At 53.8% G+C, this 22,726-nt stretch overlaps 1 protein-coding gene across 1 annotated transcript in view; it reads right to left on the bottom strand.

Moving 5' to 3' along the window:
- Nucleotides 1–22,726, bottom strand: part of LOC147086746 (plexin-B1-like) — a 167,280-nt gene that overhangs the window by 84,537 nt on the left and 60,017 nt on the right. The window contains exons 8-14 of the mRNA XM_085978917.1: nucleotides 18,364–18,472; nucleotides 13,386–13,494; nucleotides 11,361–11,489; nucleotides 8,805–8,927; nucleotides 4,904–4,997; nucleotides 2,447–2,613; nucleotides 697–848 (exon numbers count right to left, since the gene is read on the bottom strand). Coding sequence (XP_085835043.1) covers nucleotides 697–848; nucleotides 2,447–2,613; nucleotides 4,904–4,997; nucleotides 8,805–8,927; nucleotides 11,361–11,489; nucleotides 13,386–13,494; nucleotides 18,364–18,472 — 883 coding nt within the window. The remainder of the gene's footprint in view (nucleotides 1–696; nucleotides 849–2,446; nucleotides 2,614–4,903; nucleotides 4,998–8,804; nucleotides 8,928–11,360; nucleotides 11,490–13,385; nucleotides 13,495–18,363; nucleotides 18,473–22,726) is intronic.

The following is a 22,726-nucleotide window of genomic DNA, read 5'->3' on the forward strand; positions in this document are numbered from 1 at the left end:
ACCCTCCCTCTCTCTGTAACCTCCTCCAGCCCCCTACAACCCTCCCTATCTCTGTAACCTCCTCCAGCCCCCTACAACCCTCCCTATCTCTGTAACCTCCTCTAGCCCCTACAACCCTCCCTATCTCTGTAACCTCCTCCAGCCCCTACAACCCTCCCTATCTCTGTAACCTCCTCCAGCCCCTACAACCCTCCCTCTCTCTGTAACCTCCTCCAGCCCCTACACCCCTCTCTATCTCTGTAACCTCCTCCAGCCCGTACAACCCTCCCTCTCTCTGTAACCTCCTCCAGCCCCTACACCCCTCCCTATCTCTGTAACCTCCTCCAGCCCATACAACCCTCGCTATCTCTGTAACCTCCTCCAGCCCCTACAACCCTCCGAGATCTCTGCGCTCCTGCAATTCTGGCCTCTCGCGCATCCCCCCGATTTCCATCACTCCGACATTGGCGACCGCGCCAGGGCCCTTAAACCTCCCTAAACCTCTCCGCTTCTCTCTCCTCCTTTAAGACGCTCCTCAAAAACCGACCTCTTTGACCAAGCTTTTGGTCACCTGTCCCGAATATCTCCTTGCGTGGCTCGGGGTCTTATTTACGCTCCCTTGGGATGTTTTACTACGCTAAAGGCGCTGGATGAATCCCAGGCGCTGCCGTTGGAATGATGGTATTCCTGTCGCGCGCCAATCCTTTCGCGCTGTACCTGGTCGAGATGCGGTACCCGGCGGGATCGGGGAGGCACGGGAGGCCGGCCACCGTCACCGTGCGTTCAATGTCGGTGAAGCGCTCTCCCAAGTTGGTGCCGGCGATGGTGATGGCAATCCCGCCCTCAATTGGACCAGTCAGTGGCTCGATCTGGAACGACAGGAGGAGGAGGGGGGAGGTGGGAGAAATCCCGTTAGCGGCGAGGTTCGGGTGAGTAGAATATCCCGGCGGTGTTTGGAGAGGGGCTTATCCGGCGACGTCGCGAAGGGTTGGCCGGCGCACCGCGCCTCTCGTTCCCAACAAGACGCTGCGATATTGAGCGGAACGGTACGTCGCCTGAGATTAATCCCGGCCTCTGACCCAACTGACCGTTCTCCGCGGGCGAGCCCAGTGAAGCCGGTTAACGCTGGAAACCTCGGGGTGCAGAGGGGGACTCCTTCGAGAGATCGAGTAGACCTGGAGTATTGTGTACAATTTTGGTCTCCTTACCTAAGGAAGGATATACTTGCCATAGAGGGAGTGCAGCGAAGGTTCACCAGACTGGTTCCTGGGATGGGGGGATTGCCCCATGATGAGAGATTGAGTAGATTGGGCCGATACTCTCAGGAGTTTAGAAGAATGAGAGGTGATCTCATTGAAACATATCAGATTCTGAGGGGGATTGACAGGGTAGATGCTGAGAGGCTGTTTCCCCCCTGGCTGGAGAGTCTAGAACCAGGGGTCACAGTCTCAGGATAAGGGGTCGGCCATTGAGGACTGAGATGAGGAGGAATTTCTTCACTCAGAGGGCGGTGAATCTTTGGAATTCTCTGCCCCAGAGGGCTGTGGAGGCTCAGTCGTTGAGTCTATTCAAGGCTGAGATCGAGAGATTTTTGGACTCGAGAGGAATCGAGGGATCGGGCGGGAAAGTGGAGTTGAGGTCGAAGATAAGCCGTGATCTTATTGAACGGCGGAGCAGGCTCGAGGGGCCGAATGGCCGACTCCTGCTCCTATTTCTTATGGATAAATGTAAGTTTGTGTTGGATGAACAATGAACCACCCGCTGGAGGGCGCGAGCGGCGACCTTCTCGCCAAGCTGATCGGCCGCGCCCCGGCTTTTCAACCGTGAAATTCCACGTGGGCGCGAAACCCGTTAAAGGGGCCGCGCGCGCGCGCCCAGAAAGAAATTAGGAGGACGAGTGGCGGGCGGGTGTCCGGGTAAGCAGCCGGATCGGGATGGGCATGCGACGCACCCCACGGTCGGTCATCCGACCCGACCACTCGCTGTCGAGAACGGTCGGCCGGGGTGGGGCAGCAGCCTGCGCCCACGGAACCCGCGTCCCCCTTTGCGAGAGTCGGGAGATGCTCCCCCCAGTGGCTTGATTCTGTTGCCCGGGCAAGGGCTCCCACGCCAGCCCCACTCACCTCCGCTCCAGTCGTTGAGTATATTCAAGTCAGATTTTTGAATATTAAGGGGATCGAGGGATATGGGGATCGGGGTGGGAAAGTGAAGTTGAGGTCGAAGATCAGCCATGGTCTTATGGAATGGCGGAGCAGGCTCGAGGGGCCGAATGTCTGACTCTCGCTCCTAATTCTTATTTTCTTAGGTTCTCCTGATTGCTAAGAGATCGTGATGCCTTCCATAGTCTGATATCCCGCTCACAGTCTAGGCTTCCAGATGAGGACCGGCACCAGGGAGGGGGGGGGGGGCGGTGGGGGGGGGTGTTGAACGCGCGAACCGTGGTCCGTTTCTGTTGCCGGGCACTCACCTGCTCGATGACGGGCAACGGGCAGGTCTGCACCACCTCCGCCCGGCAGGACCCCCGGTACAGGCAGGCGGGCTCCTCGCCCCCGCACCACGCGCAGCCGTACTTGGCGTCCGACACCCGGCAGCGGCTGCAGTCCGTCTGGCCCACGGCGCAGTCGTAGAGAGTCACTGCGGAGCGGGGAGTCAGAAAGGGCGAGAGTCAGGAGACGTAGATGGGGGGGGAGAGGGGGGAAAAGGGATGCAAACATCACAACCATCCCCCCCTCCACCCGAGCCCACCAACTCTCGCCTCCCAGCCCTCCGATACCTCACCCAAAAGCCGCCATCCCCCACTTGTGAGCACAGCCCGCGAGTCTAGGCCGGGATATTCGACCATGGGGGGCATTGCGGCAACCCCGACTCTGCCCTGTAACCCGGAATCGGGGCACTTTCCCAGCAAGGGGGGTTGCTGCCAGGATCACTGGACGATGGCCAGCAGCAGCAACCTTGGCGGATTCACGCCCCATTTTTCCCGGAGTCCGGCAATGCAGCGAGTGTTTCTCCCACCCCGTGCAGCCCCGCCCAGCTGAGACTCAACGTAAGCCAAAGGATGAAAGCTGGGGTTCCAGTACCGCCCCTCCGACAGTGCGGCGCTCCCTCAGTACCGCCCCTCCGACAGTGCGGTGCTCCCTCAGTACCGCCCCTCCCACAGTGCGGTGCTCCCTCAGTACCGCCCCTCCGACAGTGCGGCGCACCCTCAGTACCGCTCCTCCGACAGTGCGGTGCTCCCTCAGTACCGCCCCTCCCACAGTGCGGCGTTCCCTCAGTACCGCCCCTCCCACAGTGCGGCGCTCCCTCAGTACCGCCCCTCCCACAGTGCGGTGCTCCCTCAGTACCGCCCCTCCAACAGTGCGGCGCTCCCTCAGTACCGCCCCTCCGACAGTGCGGCGCTCCCTCAGTACCGCCCCTCCAACAGTGCGGTGCTCCCTCAGTACTGCCCCTCTGACAGTGCGGTGCTCCCTCAGTACTGCCCCACCGACAGTGCGGCGCTCCCTCACTACCGCCCCCCCCAACAGTGCGGTGCTCCCTCAGTACTGCCCCTCCGACAGTGCGGCGCTCCCTCAGTACCGCCCCTCCAACAGTGCGGTGCTCCCTCAGTACTGCCCCTCCGACAGTGCGGTGCTCCCTCAGTACTGCCCCACCGACAGTGCGGCGCTCCCTCACTACCGCCCCCCCCAACAGTGCGGCGCTCCCTCAGTACTGCCCCTCCGACAGTGCGGCGCTACCTCAGTACTGCCCCACCGACAGTGCGGCGCTCCCTCAGTACTGCCCCTCCAACAGTGCGGTGCTCCCTCAGTACTGCCCCACCGACAGTGCGGCGCTCCCTCACTACCGCCCCCTCAACAGTGCGGCGCTCCCTCAGCACCGCCCCTCCGACAGTGCGGCGCTCCCTCAGTACCGCCCCTCCGACAGTGCGGCGCTCCCTCAGTACCGCCCCTCCGTCAGTGCGGCGCTCCCTCAGAATCGCCCCTCCGACAGTGCGGCGCTCCCTCAGTACCGCCCCTCCAACAGTGCGGCGCTCCCTCAGTACTGCCCCTCCGACAGTGCGGCGCTACCTCAGTACTGCCCCTCCGACAGTGCGGCACTCCCTCACTACCGCCCCCCCAACAGTGCGGTGCTCCCTCAGTACCGCCCCTCCGACAGTGCGGCGCTACCTCAGTACTGCCCCTCCGACAGTGCGGCGCTCCCTCAGTACCGCCCCTCCGACAGTGCGGCGCTCCCTCAGTACCGCCCCTCCGACAGTGCGGCGCTCCCTCAGTACCGCCCCTCCAACAGTGCGGCGCTCCCTCAGTACTGTCCCTCCGACAATGCGGCGCTACCTCAGTACTGCCCCTCCGACAGTGCGGCGCTCCCTCAGTACCGCCCCTCCAACAGTGCGGCGCTCCCTCAGTACCGCCCCTCCGACAGTGCGGCGCTCCCTCAGTACCGCCCCTCCGACAGTGCGCCGTTCCCTCAGTACCGCCCCTCCGACAGTGCGGCGCTCCCTCAGTACCGCCCCTCCGACAGTGCGACGCTCCCTCAGTACCGCCCCTCCGACAGTGCGGCGCTCCCTCAGTACCGCCCCTCCGACAGTGCGGCGCTCCCTCAGTACTGACACTCCGACAGTGCGGCGCTCCCTCAGTACTGCCCCTCCGACAGTGCGGGGCTCCCTCAGTACTGCCCCTCCGACAGTGCGGCGCTCCCTCAGTACCGCCCCTCCGACAGTGCGGTGCTCCCTCAGTACCGCCCCTCCGACAGTGCGGCGCTCCCTCAGTACTGCCCCTCCGACAGTGCGGCGCTCCCTCAGTACTGTCACTCCGACAGTGCAGGGCACCGCTAGAGTTTTGCAGAAATGACCACTGCCCGCTCTCCTGATAAAATACCCCAGTGAAATGTTTTCCTGACCCACGGAACCATGGTTGGAGCAATGCTCCCTTACCGTTCAACTCTTCCCGACTGTCTATTCGAAATGAGACCCCTAGCCGAACAAACATGGTGACTTGATATTCCATTGTTGGAGCGGAGTATTCATACTGCGGGGGAGTAATCAGAAACATTCAACCACGTTTCAAACCCCCCCCGAACCCCTCGATTAGATTCCAGCCTGTAACTCACTCCCGGGTATCTGTTATTCTATATATAAACCCCCCGAACCCCTCGATTAGATTCCAGCCTGTAACTCACTCCCGGGTATCCGTTATTCTATATATAAACCCCCCGAACCCCTCGATTAGATTCCAGCCTGTAACTCACTCCCGGGTATCTGTTATTCTATATATAAACCCCCCCGAACCCCTCGATTAGATTCCAGCCTGTAACTCACTCCCGGGTATCTGTTATTCTATATATAAATCCCCCGAACCCCTCGATTAGATTCCCGCCTGTAACTCACTCCCGGGTATCCGTTATTCTATATATAAATCCCCCGAACCCCTCGATTAGATTCCAGCCTGTAACTCACTCCCGGGTATCTGTTATTTTATATATAAACCCCCCGAACCACTCGATTAGATTCCAGCCTGTAACTCACTCCCAGGTATCTGTTATTCTATATATAAACCCCCCGAACCCCTCGATTAGATTCCAGCCTGTAACTCACTCCCGGGTATCTGTTATTCTATATATAAACCCCCCGAACCCCTCGATTAGATTCCAGCCTGTAACTCACTCCCGGGTATCTGTTATTCTATATATAAACCCCCCGAACTCCTCGATTAGATTCCAGCCTGTAACTCACTCCCGGGTATCTGTTATTCTATATATAAACCCCCTGAACCCCTGGATTAGATTCCAGCCTGTAACTCACTCCCGGGTATCTGTTATTCTATATATAAACCCCCCGAACCCCTCGATTAGATTCCAGCCTGTAACTCACTCCCGGGTATCTGTTATTCTATACATAAACCCCCTGAACCCCTCGATTAGATTCCAGCCTGTAACTCACTCCCGGGTATCTGTTATTCTATATATAAACCCCCCGAACCCCTTGATTAGATTCCAGCCTGTAACTCGCTCCCAGGTATCTGTTATTCTATATATGAACCCCCCGAACCCCTTGATTAGATTCCAGCCTGTAACTCACTCCCGGGTATCTGTTATTCTATACATAAACCCCCTGAACCCCTCGATTAGATTCCAGCCTGAAACTCACTCCCGGGTATCTGTTAGTCTATATATAAACCCCCTGAACCCCTCGATTAGATTCCAGCCTGTAACTCACTCCCGGTTATCCGTTATTCTATATATAAACCCCCCCAAACCGCTCGATTAGATTCCAGCCTGTAACTCACTCCCGGGTATCTGTTATTCTATAGAAAAAACCCCCAAACCCCTCGATTAGATTCCAGCCGGTAACTCACTCCCGGGTATCCGTTATTCGATATATAAACCCCCCCGAACCCCTCGATTAGATTCCAGCCAGTAACTCACTCCCGGGGTATCTGTTATTCTATATATAAACCCCCCTGAACCCCTCGATTAGATTCCAGCCTGTAACTCACTCCCGGGTATCTGTTATTCTATATATAAACCTTCCGGACCCCTCGATTAGATTCCAGCTTGTAACTCACTCCTGGTTATCTGTTATTCTATATATAAACCCCCCCGAACCCCTCGATTAGATTCCAGCCTGTAACTCACTCCCGGGTATCTGTTATTCTATATATAAACCCCCCCGAACCCCTCGATTAGATTCCAGCCTGTAACTCACTCCCGGGTATCCGTTATTCTATATATAAACCCCCCTGAACCCCTCGATTAGATTTCAGCCTGTAACTCACTCCCGGGTATCTGTTAATCTATATATAAACCCCCCCGAACCCCTCGATTAGATTCCAGCCTGTAACTCACTCCCGGGTATCTGCTTTCTATATATAAGCCCCCCCGAACCCCTCGATTAGATTCCAGCCTGTAACTCACTCCCGGGTATCCTTTATTCGATATATAAACTCCCCCCGAACCCCTCGATTAGATTCCAGCCTGTAACTCACTCCCGGGTATCTGTTATTCTGTATATAAACCCCCCGAACCCCACGATTAGATTCCAGCCTGTAACTCACTCCCGGGTATCTGTTATTCTATATATAAACCCCCCCGAACCCCTCGATTAGGTTCCAGCCTGTAACTCACTCCCGGGTATCTGTTATTCTGTATATAAACCCCCCGAACCCCACGATTAGATTCCAGCCTGTAACTCACTCCGGGGTATCTGTTATTCTATATATAAACCCCCCGAACCCCTCGATTAGATTCCAGCCTGTAACTCACTCCCGGGTATCTGTTATTCTATATATAAACCCCCTGAACCCCTCGATTAGATTCCAGCCTGTAACTCACTCCTGGGTATCCGTTATTCTATATATAAACCCCCCGAACCCCTCGATTAGATTCCAGCCTGTAACTCACTCCCGGGTATCTGTTAATCTATATATAAACCCCCCGAACCCCTCGATTAGATTCCAGCCTGCAACTCACTCCCGGGTATCTGTTAATCTATATATAAACCCCCCGAACCCCTCGATTAGATTCCAGCCTGTAACTCACTCCCGGGTATCTGTTATTCTATATATATAAACCTTCCGGACCCCTCGATTAGATTCCAGCCTGTAACTCACTCCTGGGTATCTGTTATTCTATATATAAACCCCCCCGAGCCCCTCGATTAGATTCCAGCCTGTAACTCACTCCCGGGTATCTGTTATTCTATATATAAACCCTCCCGAACCCCCCGATTAGATTCTAGCCTGTAACTCACTCCCGGGTATCCGTTATTCTATATATAAACCCCCCCTAGCCCCTCGATTAGATTCCAGCCTTTAACTCACTCCCGGGTATCCGTTATTCTATATATAAACCCCCCCGAACCCCACGATTAGATTCCAGCCTTTAACTCACTCCCGAGTATCCATTATTCTATATATAAACCCGCCGAACCCCTCGATTAGATTCCAGCCTGTAACTCACTCCCGGGTATCTGTTATTCTATATATAAACCCCCCGAACCCCTCGATTAGATTCCAGCCTGTAACTCACTCCCGGGTATCTGTTATTCTATATATAAACCCACCGAACCCTCGATTAGATTCCAGCCTGTAACTCACTCCCGGGTATCCGTTATTCTATATATAAACCCCCCGAACCCCTCGATTAGATTCCAGCCTGTAACTCACTCCCGGGTATCTGTTATTCTATATATAAACCCCCCGAACCCCTTGATTAGATTCCAGCCTGTAACTCACTCCCGGGTATCTGTTATTCTATATATAAACCCCCCGAACCCCTCGATTAGATTCCAGCCTGTAACTCACTCCCGGGTATCTGTTATTCTATATATAAACCCCCCGAACCCCTCGATTAGATTCCAGCCTGTAACTCACTCCCGGGTATCTGTTATTCTATATATAAACCCCCCGAACCCCTCGATTAGATTCCAGCCTGTAACTCACTCCCGGGTATCTGTTATTCTATATATAAACCCACCGAACCCTCGATTAGATTCCAGCCTGTAACTCACTCCCGGGTATCCGTTATTCTATATATAAACCCCCCGAACCCCTCGATTAGATTCCAGCCTGTAACTCACTCCCGGGTATCTGTTATTCTATATATAAACCCCCCGAACCCCTTGATTAGATTCCAGCCTGTAACTCACTCCCGGGTATCTGTTATTCTATATATAAACCCCCCGAACCCCTCGATTAGATTCCAGCCTGTAACTCACTCCCGGGTATCTGTTATTCTATATATAAACCCCCCGAACACCTCGATTAGATTCCAGCCTGTAACTCACTCCCGGGTATCCGTTATCCTTGAATATATCTGTGTTGAATCTGGGTTTGTACCTTATTGGCCTCACAGGTTAAGTTGAACAACCCGGGATGATCTGTGTTGCTTTGCACCTCTGCTTTCATTACGAGCGGGGAATTCTTCATTTCAAGGACGCACTCATAGTCCAACTTCTCGTTCTAGCGGAGAAAAACAATTCCGATTTAATTCCCGTTTTCCCAGGTTTACCCCTCCCAAACAGCGGGAAGGAAATGGTGGAGCAATTTCGCTGGCAAGTTACAGAAACAACTTTTGCGTCGCCTGATGGGGGACTTCAATTAGCAAAAGCAAACAACTCGCATTTATCCACCGCATTTAACATAGTAAATCATAGAAACATAGAAGATAGGAGCAGGAGTCGGCCATTCGGCCCCTTGAGCCTGCTCCGCCATTTAATGAGATCATGGCTGATCATCCAAATTCAGTACCCTGTCCCTGCCTTCTCCCCATATCCCTTGATCCCTTTAGCCTTAAGAAATATATCTAACTCCTTCTTGAATATATTTAATGAATTGGCCTCTACTGCCTTGTGTGGTAGAGAATTCCACAGGTTCACCACTCTCTGGGTGAAGAAATTCCTCCTCATCTCTGTCCTAAATGGCTTACCCCTTATCCTTAGACTGTGACCCCTGGTTCTGGGCTCCCCGACCATCGGGAACATCCTTCCTGCATCTAGTCTGTCTAGTCCTGTTAGAATTTTATAAGTTTCAATGAGATAATAATCTGCCTTCCTGTTTTTGCCACCAAAGTGGATAACCTCGCATTTATTCACATTATACTGCATCTGCCATGCATCTGCCCAATCACCCAACCGTCCCAAGGCGCATCACGGGAGCATAAATCTGACACTGAGACACATAAGGAGATATCGGGACAGGTGACCAAAAGCTTGGTCAAAGAGGTCGGTTTTAAGGAGCGTCTTAAAGGAGGAGAGAGAGAGGCGGAGAGGTTTAGGGAGGGAATTCCAGAGCTTGGGGGCCCTGGCAGCTGAAATTCTAATTATGTTATCCTAATATAGCCTGGGAGGATAACTGTGTAAAGGGCAATGAGGAGGAGGAATCCCTCAAAATGTGTAGAGGAGAACTTTCTTGATCAGAGTGTTTCTAGCTCAACAAGGAAGGAGGCAGTGCTGGATCCAGTTCTGGAGAATGAGGCGGGGCAAGTGGAGCATGTTTCGGTGGGTGAGCCTTTTGGGGAACAGTGATCATAATATCGTCAGGTTTAGAATAGTTACGGAAAAGGGGAAGGGGTTTTATTAGAATGGTACCAGGGATGAGGGACTTCAGTGACGTGGAGAGACTGGAGAAGCTGGGATTGTTCTCCTTAGAGCAGAGAAGGTTCAGGTGGAGATTGACCAGAGTGGTACCAGGGACGAGGGACTTCAGTGACGTGGAGAGACTGGAGAAGCTGGGATTGTTCTCCTTAGAGCAGAGAAGGTTAAGGGGAGATTGACCAGAATGGTACCAGGGATGAGGGACTTCAGTGATGTGGAGAGACTGGAGAAGCTGGGGTTGTTCTCCTTAGAGCAGAGAAGGTTAAGGGGAGATTGACCAAAATGGTACCAGGGATGAGGGACTTCAGTTACATGGAGAGACTGGAGAAGCTGGGGTTGTTCTCCTTAGAGCAGAGAAGGTTAAGGGGAGAATGACCAGAGTGGTACCAGGGACGAGGGACTTCAGTGATGTGGAGAGACTGGAGAAGCTGGGGTTGTTCTCCTTAGAGCAGAGAAGGTTAAGGGGAGATTGACCAGAATGGTACCAGGGATGAGGGACTTCAGTGACGTGGAGAGACTGGAGAAGCTGGGATTGTTCTCCTTAGAGCAGAGAAGGTTAAGGGGAGATTGACCAGAATGGTACCAGGGATGAGGGACTTCAGTGACGTGGAGAGACTGGAGAAGCTGGGATTGTTCTCCTTAGAGCAGAGAAGGTTAAGGGGAGATTGACCAGAATGGTACCAGGGATGAGGGACTTCAGTGACGTGGAGAGACTGGAGAAGCTGGGATTGTTCTCCTTAGAGCAGAGAAGGTTAAGGGGAGATTGACCAGAATGGTACCAGGGATGAGGGACTTCAGTGACGTGGAGAGACTGGAGAAGCTGGGGTTGTTCTCCTTAGAGCAGAGAAGGTTAAGGAGAGGTTTAATAGAGGTGTTAAAAATTACGAAGGGTTTTGATAGAGTAAATAAGGAGAAACTGTTTCCAGTGTCAGGAGGGTCGGTGACCAGAGGACACAGATTGAAGATAATCAGTAAAAGAACCAGAGGGGAGATGAGGAGAATGTTTTTTACGCAGCGAGTTGTTGTGATCTGGAATGTGCTGCCTGAAAGGGCGGTGGGAGCAGATTCAATAGTAACTTTCAAAAGGGGAATTGGAGAAATACTTGAAGGGGAAAAATGTGCCGGGCTGTGGGGAAAGAGCAGGGGGGAGTGGGACTAATTGGAGAGCTCGTTCAAAGAGCCGGCACAGGCCGATGGGCCGAACGGCCTCCTCCTGTGCTGTGCGTTTCTACGAAAACAGGGGAAGCCGGGCTCGGGCGGCTGCCGGAAGGTTCCGCCCGAACCGCCGACGGAGACTCACTTCCAAGAGGTCCAGGTTCCATCCAATCAGCTTCAGGGCCTTCTCGTGACCCACGGGGACGAGCGCCGAGCCCTCGATCCGCTCCACGTAGGGGCAGTGGTCGGGGCCCTTCATGGCCGCCTCGTGGTCCTGCTCGCAGGGGGGGGAGAGAGAGAGAGAAACACAGCGGCACGTCAATACGACAGGGGCTCAGTTATCCCCCGCCAAACCAACCACCCCACCACCCCCCCAGGGACAGGAGTCACCCATGAGCCCCCCTCCTCCCCGCAGCAACCCCACCACCCGTCAACGAATCCCAGGCGAGCTTACACAGGGTGACGTAAGAAAACTACTAGGCACTTGGTGTAAGCGTTAAACAAAGCTTTAATCAACTGTTTTACAACATGGAGGTCTAGTTGTGTCCTTCACTAGTTCCTGTAAAAGAATGTCCTGAGCAAGCTGGGCCCGCGCCCGAGTATTTATACTCTCCCTGGACAGCGCCACCCGCAGGCCGCTCAGTATTGTTTCATAAGTCTTTCTTTCACGAATGACTGATTCGTGTCAGGGAGCGCTGGTCGCAGCGAGACGCTGCCAACATGGATTGGCCGTGTTCTTGGAGGTTACGTCACATGACCTCCCGCAGCCACCCCGCTCCCCGACGCTCCCGTCATTGGCCACCGCGCCCGTCCGTCGCCGCCAGGCCCCCGCCTTCCCAAACGGAGAGCGAATCGTTACCCAACTGGACGATCCTTGGCTGTCACTCAAATAGCCTTTTTCATCCCTGCCGCCACCCCCCCATATTCGATATTTTTATTAGTGATAAACGCAGTTTTTTTTTCAAAACACCTCGATGATTTTTCTCCTCGGTTTTTGCCCCCCAAGGAGTGCGCTGGGGATCAACATTTCGCTCCGGGAGACTCCGGGGCCAATCGCGGAGTCTTGGCGATTCCCGCACTGGCGACTCACGCACACTCCAGCAGGGGTCACTAGGTAGTGATCGCCAGCAGGAGCCCAGGCTGATTTCGCCCCTTCCCCTAACCCAGGGGTCACTGGCCCAACTTGACACCACGGCGCTCCCTCAGTACCGCCCCTCCGACAGTGCGGCGCTCCCTCAGTACTGCCCCTCCGACAGTGCGGCGCTCCCTCAGTACCGCCCCTCCGAGAGTGCGGTGCTCCCTCCGTACTGCCCCTCCGACAGTGCGGCGCTCCCTCAGTACTGCCCCTCCGAGAGTGCGGCGCTCCCTCAGTACCGCCCCTCCGACAGTGCGGCGCTCCCTCAGTGCTGCCCCTCCGACAGTGCGGCGCTCCCTCAGTACCGCCCCTCCGAGAGTGCGGCGCTCCCTCAAAACCGCCCCCCCGACAGTGCGGCGCTCCCTCAGTGCTGCCCCTCCGACAGTGCGGCGCTCCCTCAGTACCGGCTCTCCGACAGTGCGGCGCTCCCTCAGTACCGCCCCTCCGACAGTGCGGCACTCCCTCAGTACCGCCCCTCAGACAGTGCGGCGCTGCCTCAGTACTGCCCCTCCGACAGTGCTGCGCTCCCTCAGTACCGCCCCTCCGACAGTGCGGCGCTCCCTCAGTACTGCCCCTCCGACAGTGCGGCGCTCTCTCAGTACTGCCCCTCCGACAGTGCGGCGCTCCCTCAGTGCCGCCCCTCCGACAGTGCGGCACTCCCTCAGTACTTCCCCTCCGACAGTGCGGCGCTCCCTCAGTACAGCCCCTCCGACAGTGCGGCGCTCTCTCAGTACCGCCCCTCCGACAGTGCGGCGCTCCCTCAGTATCGCCCCTCTGACAGTGCGGCGCTCCCTCAGTACTGCCCCTCCCACAGTGCGGCACTCCCTCAGTACCGCCCCTCCAACAGTGCGGCTCTCCCTCAATCCTGGAACTAGTTGTGTCGGCCTGGATTATGGGGCTGAAGTCTTTGGAGTGTGACAGGAACCCACAACCTTCTGGCTCCGAGGCGCGAGTGCGAGACATGAATGAGCCACGGCCGCGCCTTAATGCAAATAACCTTTCTGGCAGGCTCCCCCACAGAGAGCTCGTTCTCACCTTCTCACTGAATATGATGTTCTTTCCCGTGCAGTGCGCCATGTAAATGCAGCGATGTTCCTTCAGACACCAGTTACAATTCCAGTCACTGGTCACACACGCTTGGCACCTGAGCACGTTAAACAACGGAGGGCAAAAAAAATAGCTGTCATCATCGCCCACCAACTTCACCCCCACCTGCCCCACCCCCCGCCCCACTCCACTCCTCCCCCTGACTGTCACTGGGGGGGATACGGGCTCCACAGTCACCATTCATAAGAACATAAGAAATAGGAGCAGGAGTAGGCCATTCGGCCCCTCGAGCCTGCTCCGCCATTCAATGCGATCATGGCTGATCATCCAAATTCAGTACCCTGTCCCTGCCTTCTCCCCATACCCCTTGATCCCTTTAGCCTTAAGAAATATATCCAACTCCTTCTTGAATATATTTAATGAATTGGCCTCTACTGCCTTCTGTGGTAGAGAATTCCACAGGTTCACCACTCTCTGGGTGAAGAAATTCCTCCTCATCTCTGTCCTAAATGGCTTACCCCTTATCCTTAGACTGTGACCCCTGGTTCTGGACTCCCCGACCATCGGGAACATCCTTCCTGCATCTAGTCTGTCTAGTCCTGTTAGAATTTTATAAGTTTCAATGAGATCCCCTCTCATTCTTCTAAACTCCAGCGAGTACAAGCCCAATCGACCCAATCTCTCCTCATACGTCATTCCTGCCATCCCAGGTATCAGCCTGGTGAATCTTCGCTGAACTCCTTCCATGACAAGAACATCCTTCCTCAGATAAGGCGACCAAAACTGCACACAATACTCAAGATGTGGTCTCACCAAGGCCCTGTACAACTGCAGCAAGACATCCTTGTTCCTGTACTCAAACCCTCTCGCTACGAAGGCCAACATACCATTTGCCTTCTTAACCGCCTGCTGCACCTGCATGCTTACCTTCAGCGACTGGTGCACAAGGACACCCGGGTCTCGTTGCACTTCTCCTTCTCCCAATCTATTGCCATTCAGATAATAATCTGCCTTCCTGTTTTTGCCACCAAAGTGGATAACCTCGCATTTATCCACGTTATATTGCATCTGCCATGCATCTGCCCAATCGCCCAACCTGTCCAAATCATTGTGGAGTTTCTCGGCATCCTCCTCACAGCACACACGCCCACCCAGCTTTGTGTCGTCTGCCAATTTGGAGATATTACATCTAGTTCCCTTGTCTAGATCATTAATATATATTGTGAATAGCTGGGGTCCTAGGACCGATCCCTGCGGTACCCCACTAGTCACTGCCTGCCACTCGGAAAAAGACCTGTTTATTCCAACTCTTTGCTTTCTGTCTGCCAACCAGTTCTCTATCCAAGTCAATACCTTACACCCAATCCCATGTGCCTTAACTTTACACGCTAGTCTCTTAAGCGGGACTTTATCAAAAGCCTTCTGAAAGTCCAAATACACCACATCCACTGGCTCTCCCTTATCTATTTTACCAGTTACATCCTCAAAAAATTCCAGTAGATCAGTCAAGCACGATTTACCTTTTGTAAATCCATGTTGACTTTGTCCTCGATTCCCTTAATATTCAAAAATCTCTCGATCTCAGCCTTGAATATACTCAACGACTGAGCCTCCACAGCCCTCTGGGGCAGAGAATTCCAAAGATTCACCGCCCTCTGAGTGAAGAAATTCCTCCTCATCTCAGTCCTGAATGGCCGACCCCTTATCCTGAGACTGTGACCCCTGGTTCTAGACTCTCCAGCCAGGGGGGGAAACAGCCTCTCAGCATCGACCCTGTCAATCCCCCCCCTCAGAATCTTATATATTTCAATGAGATCACCTCTCATTCTTCTAAACTCCAGGTATCGGCCCAATCTACTCAATCTCTCCTCATAGGACAACCCGCTCATCCCAGGAATCAATCTAGTGAACCTTCGCTGCACTCCCTCTATGGCAAGTATATCCTTCCTTAGGTAAGGAGACCAAAACTGTACACAATACTCCAGGTGTGGTCTCACCAAGGCCCTGTATAATTGCAGTAAGACGTCTTTATTCTTATACTCAAATCCTCTTGTAACAAAGGCCAACGTACCAGTTGCTTTCCTAATCTCTTGCTGTTACCTCACCCAAGGGGCCATTCTCCACGTGTGAGTTGAGATAACAACCATTCGCATTGCCTTTAGCATCGTAGAAAAAACCTCCCAAGACGTTTCACGGGAGCGAAAACAATCAGGAAAGATTGAACAGGCTGGGGCTCTTTTCTCTAGAATAGAGAAGGCTGAGGGGTGACCTGATCGAGGTCTTTAAGATTATGAAGGGGGTTCGATAGGGTAGACGTAGAGAAGATGTCTCCACTTGTGGGGGAGACCAGAACTAGGGGCCGTCGATATAAGAGAGTCACTAATAAATCCAATCGGGAATTCAGGAGAAACTTCTTCACCCAGAGAGTGGTGAGAATGTGGAACTCGCTCCCACAGGGAGTGGTCGAGGCGAATAGTGTCGATGTATTTAAGGGGGAAGCTGGATAAACACATGCGGGAGAAAGGAATAGAAGGAGATGGTGATGGGGTGAGAAGAAGAGGGGACGGGAGGAGGCTGGTGTGGAGCAGGAACACCAGCACGGAGCAGTGGGGCCGATTGGCCTGTTTCTGAGCTGGCATATTCTGTGTAATCCTCTGTAAAACTTGACACCGAGCCACATAAGGAGATATTAGGGACTGGTGACCAAAAGCCGGGTCAAAGAGGTCGGTTTTAAGGAGCGTCTTAAAGGAGGAGAGAGAGAGGCGGAGAGGTTTAGGGAGGGAATTCCAGAGCTCGGGGGCCCTGGCGCGGTCGCCAATGGTGGAGTGATGGAAATCAGGGGATGCGCAAGAGGCCGGAATTGGAGGAGCGCAGAGATCTTGGAGGGTTGTAGTGGCTGGAGGAGGTTACAGAGATAGGGAGGGTTGTAGGGGCTGGAGGAGGTTACAGAGATAGGGAGGGTTGTAGGGGCTGGAGATTACAGAGTTACGAAGGGTTGTAGGGCTGGAGGAGGTTACAGAGATAGGGAGGATTGTAGGGGCTGGAGGAGGTTACAGTGTTAGGGAGGGTTGTAGGGGCTGGAGGAGGTTACAGAGATAGGGAGGGTTGTAGGGGGCTGGAGGAGGTTACAGAGATAGGGAGGGGTGTGGGGGCTGGAGGAGGTTACAGAGATAGGGAGGGTTGTAGGGGCTGGAGGAGGTTACAGAGATAGGGAGGGTTGTCGGGGCTGGAGGAGGTTACAGAGATAGGGAGGGTTGTAGGGGCTGGAGGAGGTTACAGAGATAGGGAGGGTTGTCGGGGCTGGAGGAGGTTACAGAGATAGGGAGGGTTGTAGGGGCTGGAGGAGGTTACAGAGATAGGGAGGGTTGTAGGGGCTGGAGGAGGTTACAGAGATAGGGAGGGTTGTCGGGGCTGGAGGAGGTTACAGAGATAGGGAGGGGTGTAGAGGCTGGAGGAGGTTACAGAGATAGGGAGGGTTGTAGGGGCTGGAGGAGGTTACAGAGATAGGGAGGGTTGTAGGGGGCTGGAGGAGGTTACAGAGATAGGGAGGGTTGTAGGGGCTGGAGGAGGTTACAGAGATAGGGAGGGTTGTAGAGGCTGGAGGAGGTTACAGAGATAGGGAGGGTTGTAGGGGCTGGAGGAGGTTACAGAGATAGGGAGGGTTGTAGGGGCTGGAGGAGGTTACAGAGATAGGGATGATTGTAGGGGCTGGAGGAGGTTACAGAGATAGGGAGGGTTGTAGGGGCTGGAGGAGGTTACAGAGATAGGGAGCGTTGTAGGGGCTGGAGGAGGTTACAGAGATAGGGAGGGTTGTAGGGGCTGGAGGAGGTTACAGAGATAGGGAGGGTCGTAGGGGCTGGAGGAGGTTACAGAGATAGGGAGGGTTGTAGGGGCTGGAGGAGGTTACAGAGATAGGGAGGGTTGTAGGGGCTGGAGGAGGTTACAGAGATAGGGAGGGTTGTAGGGCTGGAGGAGGTTACAGAGATAGGGAGGGTTGTAGGGGCTGGAGGAGGTTACAGAGATAGGGAGGGTTGTAGGGGCTGGAGGAGGTTACAGAGATAGGGAAGGTTGTAGGGGCTGGAGGAGGTTACAGAGATAGGGAGGGTTGTAGGGGCTGGAGGTGGTTACAGTGATAGGGTGGGTTGTAGGGGCTGGAGGAGGTTACAGAGATAGGGAGGGTTGTAGGGGCTGGAGGAGGTTACAGAGATAGGGAGCGTTGTAGGGGCTGGAGGAGGTTACAGAGATAGGGAGGGGTGTAGGGGCTGGAGGTGGTTACAGTGATAGGGTGGGTTGTAGGGGCTGGAGGAGGTTACAGAGATAGGGAGGGTTGTAGGGGCTGGAGGAGGTTACAGAGATAGGGAGGGGTGTAGGGGCTGGAGGAGGTTACAGAGATAGGGAGGGGTGTAGGGGCTAGAGGAAGTTACAGAGATAGGGAGGGGTGTAGGGGCTGGAGGAGGTTACAGAGATAGGGAGGGGTGTAGGGGCTGGAGGAGGTTACAGAGATAGGGAGGGGTGTAGGGGCTAGAGGAAGTTACAGAGATAGGGAGGGTTGTTGGGGCTGAAGGAGGTTACAGAGATAGGGAGGGGTGTAGGGGCTGGAGGAGGTTACAAAGATAAGGAGGGGGGAGTGAGGCGGCTGTGCAGGAATTTGAACATGAGGATGGAGAATTTTGAAATCGCGGCGTTGCTTAACCGGGAGCCAGTGTAGGTCAGCGAGCACAGGAGGGTGATGGGCGAACGGGACTCGGTGCAAGTTAGGGCACGGGGCAGCCGAGTTTTGGATGAGTTCAGGTTTACGTAGGGTGGAACACGGGAGGCCGGCCAGGAGTGCGTTGGAATAGTCAAGTCTGGAGATAACAAAGGCAGGGGTGAGGGTTTCAGCAGCGGATGAGCTGAGCCACAGGCGGAGACGAGCGATGTTACGGAGGTGGGAATGGGAACCCCGGATGGTGAGCGAGGAACGTACGGAGAGACGGGGTGAAGGTCCATCACGGAGCCGCAGTCGTAAAAGGCGAAACCCGTGGAGGCCACGATCACCTCTCCAAACCGAAGGGCCAGGTCCATCATCACGTGATCTGAGCAACAAAAGTGAGCACCGTTAGTAATACACGGGAGGGCCTGGAGGCCTGAGAGAAAAGAGGCCTCCGCAGTCACTGAACGTCAGCCACAGCAAACAAAAGATAGACAGACTCGCATTTCTCCAGCGCCTTTCCCCGCCTCAGGACGTCCCAAAGTGCTTCACAGCCAATGAAGTACTTTTTTTGAAGTGCGGTCACTGTTGTAATGTGGGAAACGCGGCAGGCAATCTGCACACAGCAAGCTCCCACACACAGCAATGGGATAATGACCAGATCATCTGGTTTTTAGTGATGTTGGTTGAGGGATAAATATTGGCCCCAGGACACCGGGGAGAACTCCCCGCCTGCTCTTCTTCCGATAGTGGTTGTGGGATCTTTTACATCCACCCGAGAAGGCAGATGGGGCCTCGGTTTAACGTCTCATCCGAAAGACGGCATCTCTGACAGTGCGGCGCTCCCTCAGTACCGCCCCTCTGACAGTGCGGGGCTCCCTCAGTACCGCCCCTCCGACAGTGCGGCGCTCCCTCAGTACCGCCCCTCCGACAGTGCGGCGCTCCCTCAGTACCGCCCCTCCGACAGTGCGGCGCTCCCTCAGTACCGCCCCTCCGACACTCCCTCAGTACTGCCCCTCCGACAGTGCGGCGCTCCCTCAGTACCGCCCCTCCGACAGTGCAGCGCTCCCTCAGTACTGCCCCTCCCACAGTGCAGCGCTCCCTCAGTACTGCCCCTCCGACAGTGCGGCGCTCCCTCAGTACTGCCCCTCCGACAGTGCTGCGCTCCCTCAGTACTGCCCCTCCCACAGTGTGGCGCTCCCTCAGTACCGCCCCTCCGACAGTGCGGCTCTCCCTCAGTACTGCCCCTCCGACAGTGCCGCGCTCCCTCAGTACTGTTGTGTATGTAATGTGTGCTACTTTGAACCTATGGACAGGACTGCACTACTTGTTGGGCGTAGTGATACGCAGTACCACTCCTGGCCATAGGGGTATAAATAGTACTGTGGGTACTGATCCCCCTCAGTTCCCGCCTGTGGGCATGAAGTAAAGACCTATGTGCAGTCCCTACCTCCAACCAGTAAAGGCCTGTTTGAGTTATACGTTTAAGTCTTTGTGTTAATTGTTCAATACAATACACATACTTAACACTGGCGACGAGTCGGTTCGAACCCTGCGGCAGTTATTCCACGGCGGCTTCGTCCAAAGACAGGACGTTGAAGAGAGGTTCCAATCCTCAACACCCCACTGAAAACTGAAGGGCAGCAGAAATCCTGACAGCTTCCAGCGACTGGAAGCGACAGGCATTAGGACCCTGAAGCCTCCATAACCTCGTGGGTAAGCCAGAGCCCGGGAGGGCGCGAGCGGGTAAGCCAGAGCCCGGGAGGGAGCGAGCAAGAGCCGCCGAGCGGGTGAGCCAGAGGCCGGGAGCCGCTTCAAGCGGGAGGCGCTTAGCGGGCCAGCGATCGCACCGGTGATAAGGGCTGAGAACCGTTTCGGGCGGGCGGCGCACCAGCGATCGCACAGGAGATAAGAGCCGCAGTCGGGCTGAAAGTCAGCGACGAGAAGCGCGGGAAAACCGCCATTGAAGTGGGCGGGGAGAGCGAGAAGCGCGGGAAAGCCGCCATTTTTCGCGGGAAAACCGCTGGGGAAGAAGGCAGAAGCGGGAAAACCGCCATTTTGTGGGCGGAGGACGACGGCAAGAGCGGGAAGCCGCCATCTTGGATAACAGTAAAAAAAAAATCTGAGAAATTGCAAATCTGATAAAGTACTACAATGCCTAAACACGGGAATATTAGCAACTTTGATAGTGACATCGAAGATTGGGCCATATATGTTGAACGAGTTAAAAATTATTGTAAGGCCAATAAAATTCGTGAGGCTGATAAAGCACTAAAATTATTAAATTTAATGGGTGCGAAGACATACGGGCAATTGAAACACCTGTTATCACCAGATGAACCGGCGGATAAGACGTTCGATGAGATTGTTACTGTCCTGAAAGATCATCTAAACCCCACGCCGCTGATGCTAGCGGAACGATTTAAATTTTACGACAGAAGGCAGCTACAGCATGAAAGCAATGCTGATTATTTGCTGGAATTGCGTAAATTAGCGAAATATTGCCAGTTTGGAACGGGACTGACAGAGGCACTTCGAGACAAATTTGTGTGTGGTTTATTTAAACAGGATACACAAAAGCGACTGCTCGAGGAGAATGAGCTGACGCTTGAGAAGGCGGTCACTATGGCAGCAGCACACGAAGCCGCAGCGAGAGGCACGGCAGTAATGCAGCTACGGTCACCGGAGCTCAGTGCACACAAATTGGGTGTGAGTTCTGGCAAATGTTATCGTTGTGGAAAGACAACGCATGATCAGAACCAGTGTTGGTTTAAAAACCAAGAATGTAGAACTTGTGGTAGGCTTGGACATATAGCTAGAGTATGCAGGTCAGGGAAGAAGACCAGCAACAAGAAGTCACCGCAAGGAAAATACGCAAAGGTACACAAGGTGACCGAACAGGAGTCCGATTCAGACGCTAGCAGTAATGAACTGGCTAGCTTAAGCTGTAATGAACTGGCTAGCTTAAGAGTACTCAACGCTGGTAAGGGTGCAGACCTCCAGACAATTTGGGTCACTCTTCAGATAGAAGGAGTCCAAGTAAAACTGGAATTGGACACTGGATCGGCATTGACGGTCATAAATAAGAAAGATTACGGAAAGTTATTCCAACATATTCCCCTACAGGATACGGGGATTATATTGAAAACATACACGGGGCAAAGAGTGTACCCCATCGGGAAAATAGAGGTTGCAGTGGTCCACAAGGGCGAAGACAGTCAAATAATGGACTTATATGTGATATCTGAAGGAGGTCCTCCACTACTAGGACGGGAGTGGATTAGGAAAATGAATATGGACTGGCATTTCCTACAAACAATAACGAGTGAGAACTCGGTGAAGATAGTCGGCCCAGACTCTGGAACGGATGATGGTAAGCCCAACTCAGGTGCAAAAGACAAAGTTTCAGCACAGAATTCCACTGAGCAACAACAACATAGTTTAACTGTGGATTCTGAGTCTGGCAAGTCTACTGATGTGCCCATTTCTGAGGGACACCGGGCTCGAACTCAACTCCATTTCAAACTACAACAGCAATTAGAACAAATGCTTCGCCGTTTTGAGCAAGAGTTGAATGCAACGAAAGAGTTCTTTGATATAGAGTTGGAGAATCTGGAAAGACAACAGAAGCAGCTGATGGAGAAAATGGAGCAGGAGCACACAAAACGTCTGATGTCAGAGGAGTTAACGGTCAGCCAACTCCTGCATATGCTGAAGGACAGGACTCTGAAATGGGAAAAACTTGAACACGAACTTCAATATTCAAACGAAAGGGGTTCGGAGCTCTCAAAGGTTATTGGAAGAGCTGAGGTGGCAACACAGACTGAGATGACTGCAACAGAGCAGCCCTTGGATGCCAAAAGTACGCTGACTCACGTCAACGTAGAACAACAGACCGCTGAAACAGCTGCTCCGGTAGAGGGATTGCATAGTCCGATCAATCAATCTCCAAAGGAAGTTGAAGTATTAAAATCACAAATGAGGTCATTAGTAAACGACTTGCTGAAAGCCCAGAAAAAGCTGGATGCAGAGGTACACATGAAGAAGTCTCTTCAGGAAAGATGTCTGGATTTGGAACAAGAGCTGGCTAACGTCCAGCTGGGTATGGAGGAAATAGACGACCCTCTCACTGGTCTAGCTCAGGACGACACCGAATATTACGATGTCCTGTCCTGCCCAGCTTGTAACTTCGACTCCCAAAGTGCAGAAATCATGGAGGAGCACCAAAAGTCTACGGAACATCGGGAGAAGCTGGCTCTACGACGGAAACAGGAGGAAGAGAAGGAGGAACTGCGCATGCAGCTGGCAGCTGTGGCAGCTGACAATGGAGCCCAGAGAGTCTCCAAGAAGCAGAAAAGGAAAAGTAAAAACAGAAGATGACCCATCTGAACCATTATCACCTCTACCAGATCACACACGTGGTCCCTCCGAACGGAGCCAATTCAGTTCGGAAGTTCAAACTGTTAAATCCATGGAAGGACTATTGAATGAGTCACTCCAGCAACGTGAACCGACTACACCACAGAGATTGAATCTGTGAACTGTTTTCCGCAGAGACTGAATCTGTGATCTGTTTTGACATGAAGTTATCTATGTATCTATGTTATTCTGTTATGTAAACCTGAAGTTATATATGTAT

The sequence above is a fragment of the Somniosus microcephalus genome, unplaced genomic scaffold (assembly GCF_052327205.1).
Source record: "Somniosus microcephalus isolate GS21.2 unplaced genomic scaffold, FLI_Smic_1.0 unresolved_chr7, whole genome shotgun sequence".
Classification (NCBI taxonomy): domain Eukaryota; kingdom Metazoa; phylum Chordata; class Chondrichthyes; order Squaliformes; family Somniosidae; genus Somniosus; species Somniosus microcephalus.